The sequence below is a fragment of the Herpailurus yagouaroundi genome, unplaced genomic scaffold (genome assembly GCF_014898765.1).
Source record: "Herpailurus yagouaroundi ecotype Mexico unplaced genomic scaffold, PumYag 182, whole genome shotgun sequence".
Lineage (NCBI taxonomy): Eukaryota > Metazoa > Chordata > Mammalia > Carnivora > Felidae > Herpailurus > Herpailurus yagouaroundi.
The window spans coordinates 24,492,595-24,500,991 of record NW_024412413.1 but is presented as its reverse complement, the minus strand read 5'-3'; the positions used below and the strand labels follow the sequence as shown (position 1 = coordinate 24,500,991).

Here is an 8,397-nt window from a genome sequence, read left to right as displayed (position 1 = left end):
CTTTCTTTCTTTCTTTCTTTCTTTCTTTCTTTCTTTCTTTCTTTCTTTCTTTCTTTTTTAATGTTTATTTATTTATTTTCAGAGACAGGGTGCAAGCAAGTATGGGGGAGGGGCAGAGAGAGAGGGAGAGAGAATCCCAAGTAGCACAGAGCCTAACTCAGGGCCCAATCCCTTAACTGTGAGGTCATGACCTGAATCCAAATCAAGAGTTGGACGCTTAACTGACTGAGCCACCCAGATGCCCCTAAAAGACTGACTTGCTTTACTTCTCCATCTCTGAAGGAAAAAATGGCATCTCCTGTATTTTTATATATCCTTCAATTTCAGGTATAAAGAGAGGCTACCTGGTTGCCTCCTAATCTGGATTCCAGATTCCTAGGAAAGAGATTCTGAGTGATCCACCAAATATAATGAATCTGATCTCTTTTTTGTTTGACCACTGACTTGTTTTTAAATCTCACCCTCTTTTTCCCTTTGGTTTCATACATAGGCAGGCTGATAGGAGGTCTATGAGCTTACCTTTGGTGCTGACAGGAAATGTAAATCTCCCAGCTGGCAGCAGCTTTCCCCATTCCTACCCCTTCCCACCCCCAAGCACTAATCAAAGCCCAGCCCATTCCTTCCCAGGCCTGCTTGTGCCTGTCCAACATTCCCTGGGAGCCCCTTGTGTGAGTAATAAACTTTCTCTCAAATTCTTCTGGTACATGTAGTGCCATCAGCCTAGACAGCAGAGCCACACTTTGGGTGGGGGTCCATTTTGCTTTGCACAAGGTGCTATAAAGCACCCACCTTGGGTCAGGCACTCACCCTGGGCTAGTCAACTGTGTTGTAGTACAATTATTGAATGCCCTCTTCTGTGAATGTAGGAAAATTACCAGGAAAAAAGATTTTAAATTTTGTTTAACATGTTATTATTGTGTGCTTTCTCTGTGCTAGGCAATGCTCCAGGCTAGTGATTATAAACCTTGAGTGTGCATCTTGGAGTGCTTCTTAAACAGATTGTTGTGTCCTACCACCAGAATTTTTTACTCACTAGGTCTGGGGTACGGCCTGGAATTTTCCATTTCCAACAAGTTCTTAGGTGATGGTTATACTGATGGTCCAGGGACCATACTTTGAGAACCACTGCTCTAAGCAAAGTCAACAAAATGCTATGATAAGAGATAGGTAATAAACAACACAGTAAATAAGTAAGTTATCTATGTTACAAGATAAGTTCTATGGAAAGAAAAAGTGGAGTATGTTCTGAGGAATTAGAAGTGTGAGGTGAGAGAAGGGAAAGTAGTTCACAGTATCAAATAGGGTGATCAGGGAAGGCCTCATCTAGAAGGTGAGATTTAAGCAGAGACTTAAAGGAGGCAAGGGAGGGGCTCGCAGGAGAAAGAAAATTCTGCAGAAGGAGCTAGAGCAAAAGCCCTATAGTTTTCAGAGTCTTACCTGCTATGTTTGATAAACAGCAAGGAGGCCATTGTGACTGGAGCAGAGAGACCCATGGAGAATAAAAGAATTGGTTAGAGAGGTAAAAGGTAAGTAGATGGGTGGGTGAGCAGAAAAAGACTTCTAGGCCACTGTAAGAACTTTGGCTTTTAAAGTATGGAAAAAGCCCAAATGTCCATCAGCTGATGAATGGGCATGCACACACACACACACACACACACACACACACACACACACACACTGGAATATTACTCGGTGATCAAAAAGAATGAAATCTTGCCATTTGCAACAACGTGGATAGAACTAGAGTGTATTATGTTAAGTGAAATAAGTCAGTCAGAGAAAGATAAATATCCTATGATTCCACTCATGTGGAATTTAAGATACAAAACAAATGAACATATGGGAAGGGAAGCAAAAATAATATAACAACAGAGAGAAAGACAAACCATACGAGACCCTTAAATACAGAGAACAAACTGAAGGCAGCTGGCAGGGTGTTGGGTGGGGGAAAGGGCTAAAGAGTTGAGGGGCATTAAGGAGGGCACTTGTTGGGATGAGCACTGGGTGTGATATGTTAAGTGACGAATTACTGAATTCTATTCCTGAAATCATTATTACACTGTATGTTAACTAACTTGGATTTAAATAAAATCTGTAAGTTCACCATCTTATATCATGGCACTGCTCTGTTAACCCACAAAAAGTTGTGAATTTACAAACCATAGTTTTATCATGGTATCTTTGCTTGTTTTACAATGTCCACTAATTGAATAAATGATATTATTTTTAGAAGAATATGTTTTAAAAGGAAAGAACCATCCAATTTTAATTTCACCCAACTCAATTACACATTAAATTAAAAAAGAAGAATTAAAAAAAAGAAGAACTTTGGCTTTTACTTTGAGTGAAATGAACAACCATTGAAAGGTTTTTTTTTTTTTTTTTTTTTTTTTTTATGAGAAGTGGGATGACATAATATGACTTCTGTTTTCAAAGTCTCACCCTGGATGCTGTGTTGGGAATAGAACATAATAGGACAGGCATGGAAGCAGAGGGATGTCTCTATTACTGCAACCCAATGAGAGATGGTGGTAGCTTGGCCAGTGTGATAATAGTTGATGTGGTGAGAAGTGGTCAGATTCTGGATATGTTTTGAAGGAGGAGTTAACAAGAGTTCCTAGTGGAAATAATATAAAGAGAAAAAGAAAAGATGACTCTAAGATGTTTAGTGGACTAACTGGAAGGATAGACTTGACATCAACTGAGTTCAGGAGTGCTGTGGGTGGTATAGATTTGGGGCAGAGGGAAATCAGAAATTCATTTTGAGACATGTTGTGGTAAGATGTTTATTAGATATTCAGGGAGAATTGTTGAATAGTCAGTTAGATATATGAATCTGGAACATGGGAGAGAGGTCTGGGCAGGAGAAGGATTTGAGATTAGTCATGTGGCACAGCCATGGGGCTGGATTATTCCACTAAGGAAATAAGTGCAGACAGAAGAGAGAAGAGGTCCAAAGACTGAGCCCTGGGACATTGCCAGCGTAAAGAGATTGGGGAAAAGAGTAGGAGCTTGCAAAGGCAACTGAAAAGGAATGTGGGGAAGAAAACTGAGTGTGGAGCTTGGGAAGACACGTGAGGATCATGTATCAAGGAGCGTCTCTACTGTACTTAATTATTTCATTAGTTTTCTGGTGCTTTTTTCTCTTATTTTACTCTCACCCCATCTCTAAAATCTGTAAGCTCACCATCTTATACCATGGCACTGCTCTGTTAACCCACAAAAACTCATGAAGTTACAAACCTTAGTTTTATCATCGTATCTTTTCTTGTTTTACAATGTCCACTAATTGAATAAATGACATTATTTTTAGAAGCATATGTTTTAAAAGGAAAGAACATCCAATTTTAATTTCACCCAACTCAATTACACATCATCTGTTATTAATTTCCGTGGTAAGTGTTAGAATTATATGGTGTTTTAGTGACCACCTAGTCCAACTCCCAACTCCTTCATTTGACCAATGCAGCCAGTGAAGTGACCTCATCCACCGTTCTAGGTCTTGGCTCTACTATTTTTACTGAATATCAGGCTCTGTACAAATTATTTAACTTCTTAATCCCTCAGTTTCCTCATCTGAAAAATAGGAATGGTCATAGAGTTCACTTCATAAAAATGAAATGGGGTGTCAATACAGTAATGCATACAAAGTGCTCAGACTAGTACTTGACATCTTTAAGTACTTCCACCTGAATTTTAAGACCTTCTGAAATCATATCCCATTTTACCTGTCCATCATGTTTTCTGCTTTTCTTCAAATTCCGACCTGTCTTTTCAGTTTCTCCTAAATGTTCTGTGATGATTTTCACTATTGGACCCTTTTCAGGTTCTGTCTCAACTGTGCCCATGTGAACCTTATCCCTGCCTTAGGGTTCAACTCAAGCACAGACTCCTTTTTTTTTTTTTTTTTTTTTTTAACGTTCACTTATCTTTGAGACAGAGACAGAGCATGAACGGGGGAGGGTCAGAGAGAGAGGGAGACACAGAATCGGAAGCAGGCTCCAGGCTCTGAGCCATCAGCCCAGAGCCCGGCACGGGGCTCGAACTCACGGACCGTGAGATCGTGACCTGAGCCGAAGTCGGACGCTCAACCGACTGAGCCACCCAGGTGCCCCCAGACTCCTTTTTGAAGCCCTAATTTCTCCTTTTCTAAGCCTCCACAGTTATTATGTTATCCTTTGTAGTTTTTCTGGTGATTTCAGGTGTTTTATGTTTGTAACTTGATTAGAGTTTAATGGCATATAAGGTCATTTTAAGCTTTGAAGAACCTATCCTCACAGTGGTTAGTGCAGAGTAGAAACTTCGTAACATTTTACTGGTTGGTTGATTATGAGGGTGGAGTTGGCAGATTGAAAAAGTTCTGGCCCTGTAAATTATTCCTTTGAGTGGACTATATTCTAGCAACATGCCATTTACATACTTAATTAGTTTGTACTTTATATCCTACCTGCTTCCATTAAGAATTTGAAGCAGCACGTAACTTATGTGGTGAGATTTCATATTGTTGTAAATATTTGAATAGAATGATTTTAAGGAATATCTTTAAAGAAATATATTCTACCAAAAGAAATAGGTAAGTTGATGATTTTTCTTCTCTCGAGCTTCTATATTTTACCAGTGAAATCAGTTATTTTGCCTAATGTTGAATGTGTCAAATTAAAAGCATATCATGGCCTTGGAGCACCTGGGTGACTCAGTTGGTTAAGCGTCCAACTTTGGCTCAGGTCATAATCTCACCATTTGTGGCTTCAAGCCCTGCGTTGGGCTCTATGCTGACAGCTGGAGCCTGGAGCCTGCTTTGGATTCTGTGTCTCCCTCTCTCTCTGCCCCTTCCCCACTTGCACTCTGTCTCTCTCTCTCTCAAAACAAAAACAAAAACAAAACATATCATCGTCTTTTGGAAGCATCTCTGTGTTATTTTTCACTCTTTTCAGCTGTGAACCCTTTGTTGCACAAAAGCTCTGAAAGTGTCAGTCAGAACCAGAAAAGAATGAAGTATATTTCATATTTTGGGTTTGGGAAATCTGATTGTTTCTCTTGGAACAGATTGTTCATTATAACAGTGTCTGTAATAAATGGAGTGCACTGCCGAGATGGATGGAAATGAAATTAATTTGGCTCAGATGTGATCTTTGTTTTGCTTATGAGAATTTGAAACATCCTTACAGAGTTTCAAATTTCCATGCAATTTAGAAATAAAAGAGATTTCAAAATGTGTCTGTCTCCCTTGCCAGTGGCCATCGATACCTTACTGTGGCCCCGTGGAACAAAACAGCAAATGTGAACAACTATGTATGAAATTAGTGTGTGAACAGACCTTATCAGAATTCCTGTTTAAAAGATACATTTTACCAATAAAAATATAATGTATGATAATGTACTTTTTCTTGTAGGTTGCCTATCAGATTGGTAACTATGAGTTGGCTAAGAAGGTTTTCTCACCAGTTTGGGATTATTTTGTTGCTTCACCACATCATGATGAACAATCTGTTATTTGCTTAAGCAATATAATGACTATTACACAGAGAAGGTAATTAGAAATATTCTTTTAAAATATTAATTTGCTTATTGAAAAATATGGATGTTGTATACAAAGCCTATAATTCATTTTCAATTTCATGTTAAGATAGTCAATGTAAAGCTATTTTTAATAGGTGTTGTAATAAGCATACACATCCCAAGTTCTTGAGTCCTTGTTAGAAACTTCTTTGGTAGAATAAGAAAAAGCACAGGAGACATTTAGATGCATTCTGAAGTTAAGGTAATGAGGGCTATAGAAAAAAAAAATACCAACTACTAATCAAGATAACGTCAGTTATACTGTAAAACACAAATATGCTTTGGGGACTTTTATAACAGAGAGCGGTCAGGTTGGGGTTAATAGTTATGGTGTGATGGGTGGACTATTAGGTTTAAAAGACTTTTTCTTTGCTTGAAGAAGCTCCCAGGATTAGACCATCAGGAACTGCAAATAGGTTGGTATGGGTCATATAAAACCACAGGCCATCCTTTGCTTTATAGTTGCTTTTTCTTAAAAGAGCAAAGATTAAGAGCAGCCTCAGAAATGAGCATTGGTGTGATTTTAGGCTGTCTCAACAACAAGTTCAAAAACAACAATCTCCTTTACCTACTTGTTAATAATACCTGAAATTCCTTTCCTAAGAAGACAAAACCCTTTATTCATCAGTTAAAGATAGTGACCTTAAATGCACATGCTGGTGGAGGCAAGGCATTGATAGTGCTTATTCACGTAAAAGTAGAATTCCATTCAATGAAACAACTGTAGACTTAGCATTTACCATGTACAAGGATGCTAGGTGTTGTGTAGGATAGATTTGAGAGGCATTTCAGAAGAGGAAGAGACGGGGCTTGGAAGGTTTTATGTGATGTGGGGACAAGAGAATGGAAGTAGTGAAGCTTACTGGGATTGCCGTTGTTACCTGACTGGCAGACCTATGATGGGTACTAGGGGAATGAGAGAGGTGGGATAAGTCTTTGGAGGAGATAATGAATTCGACAGGAAATATTTTGAGTTTAGTTTTCCAACAGGTTGCCTTTGTGGATATGAGATGCCCAGCAGGTAGTTGAATATTTAGTGCTGACACTCAGGAGAGAGGTCAAGGCTAGAGATAGATTGAGAAATTGTCCATGAGGTCATCATTGAAATTTTGACAATGAGAGCTATCTCCCAGGGACTAACTGTTTAGCAGAAAAGATAGAAGCTGGAATTAAATGCTGGGCATTACTTACGTTTAAGAGGCTGAAGCAGGAAATGGAACCAAGGAAGGATACTGAAAATAGTTTGTGCTCGTCTCAGCCTACCAGTAGTCAGTGTTGTATCTGAACCAGCCTTTATGGTTCTTATTATGATTGTGAGGCACCCTTCAGCAATAAACATCCAGAAAGTTTGAAAAAAAAAATAGAGGTTTATTACTTACAGGATCTGGAAATTACATGGCATACTTGGGGCCCCACAGCAAGTTCATAGGTGAAGAGAGAGAGCCAGCATGGGCCTGGGGTTCTGCTTTTATTGAGGTCCAGGGTGGGTGCCTAGGGTTTCATGGGCTCACTCTTTGTTGTTGAATTTAAAAAGTAAGAGTGGGAATTTAAAACAAGGGAAGAGAAAAAACAGTGGCCCAAATTGTCATTTATCAAAATCCACTAAGATTTCTAAAACAGAGGAGCCTCAGTGAGGGAGGTGGCCTGGCTCTTTAGCTAGTTGTGTGACTGGCAATGTATTTATTCGAGATAGCCATCTTTGAAGTAAATGCCTCTTTGAAGTGGATGCTTTGGCAATCAAAGCTTAAGGCAGACCCTTACATTACAAAAATAAATACATTAAGAAAACCCAACTGTCAGAACTTTTTTGACAAAAAGGAACAGTCCAGGAGGTGAAACTCTGGAAAAGTACATTGCCAAGGAAAGTGAGAATATCACCCGGGAGGACTGGTCAGCAGTGTTAAATGCTAGTGCAGGGTCAGGCAGAGGAGTTGTTCAAAAAGAAGTGCTACGGAGAAGTTGGATAGAATAAAAACTAAGAGGAAGCTTTCCCCCCTATATTTTGAGAGAGAGAGAGAGAGAGAGAGAGAGAGAGAGCGAGCTGGGGAGAGGGGCAGAGGGAAATAGAGAATCTTAAGCAGGCTTCATGCTCAGCGACACAGGGCTCAATCCTACAACCCTGGGATCATGAACTGAGCCAAAATCAAGAGTCAGATGTTGAACCAACTGAGCTGCCCGGGTGCCCCAAGAGGTGACTTTTAGAATTGGCAATTAGGAGGCCGTTGATGAGTTCAAGAGAGCTAGTTTTGTGGTGTGATGGGCCAGAAACCTTTTGCAGTTGGGTAAGAAGTAAATGGAAATGGAGAATTGTAATTAGCTAAGGTCACTGATGTGAAGTTGGTGTAAAGAGAAGAGGACAATGGCAGAACAATGAGGGGGAAGGCAGGCTTAAGGAAAACATTTTGAAGAGTGGAGGAAGTGGAGACAGTGCAGGGGGAGAAACAAACAAATTCACATGATAATGACATCATGGTGGTAGAGCCTGGAGGGTATAGGAGCTCATGGGGTGGAGAACAGGGGGTTTAGAACATCTGCTCTCAGGAATATGAACAAGGAGACATTAAGGATAACCAGAGGTTATCAGAGGTTACCAGAAAAATTGGAAAGTGACGTCTATGCAAGGTCAGGCACACTGATTATGGCATAAAATAAGGGGTGTAAAATCTAAAGTGTTAGAGAGGTCTGAGCTGGATAGGGAAGGAGACAGAACCAGGAGAAGGCAATAGCCTGGACGCATTGCACATGTCATGTGGACAAAGAAAGAGTTCAGTGTGGGTTGCAGGAACGGAAGAACTAAAATTCTCCTAGCAAATATAATTTCAGCATTTAACATGGTGG

The 8,397-nt window shown here is 39.8% G+C and overlaps 1 protein-coding gene across 3 annotated transcripts in view; it reads left to right on the top strand.

Moving 5' to 3' along the window:
- CFAP54 (cilia and flagella associated protein 54) overlaps positions 1-8,397 on the top strand; it is a 292,859-nt gene that overhangs the window by 93,194 nt on the left and 191,268 nt on the right. For all 3 annotated transcript variants that reach the window (XM_040491156.1, XM_040491155.1, XM_040491157.1), the window contains one exon: positions 5,394-5,530. In XM_040491156.1, coding sequence (XP_040347090.1) covers positions 5,394-5,530 — 137 coding nt within the window. The remainder of the gene's footprint in view (positions 1-5,393; positions 5,531-8,397) is intronic.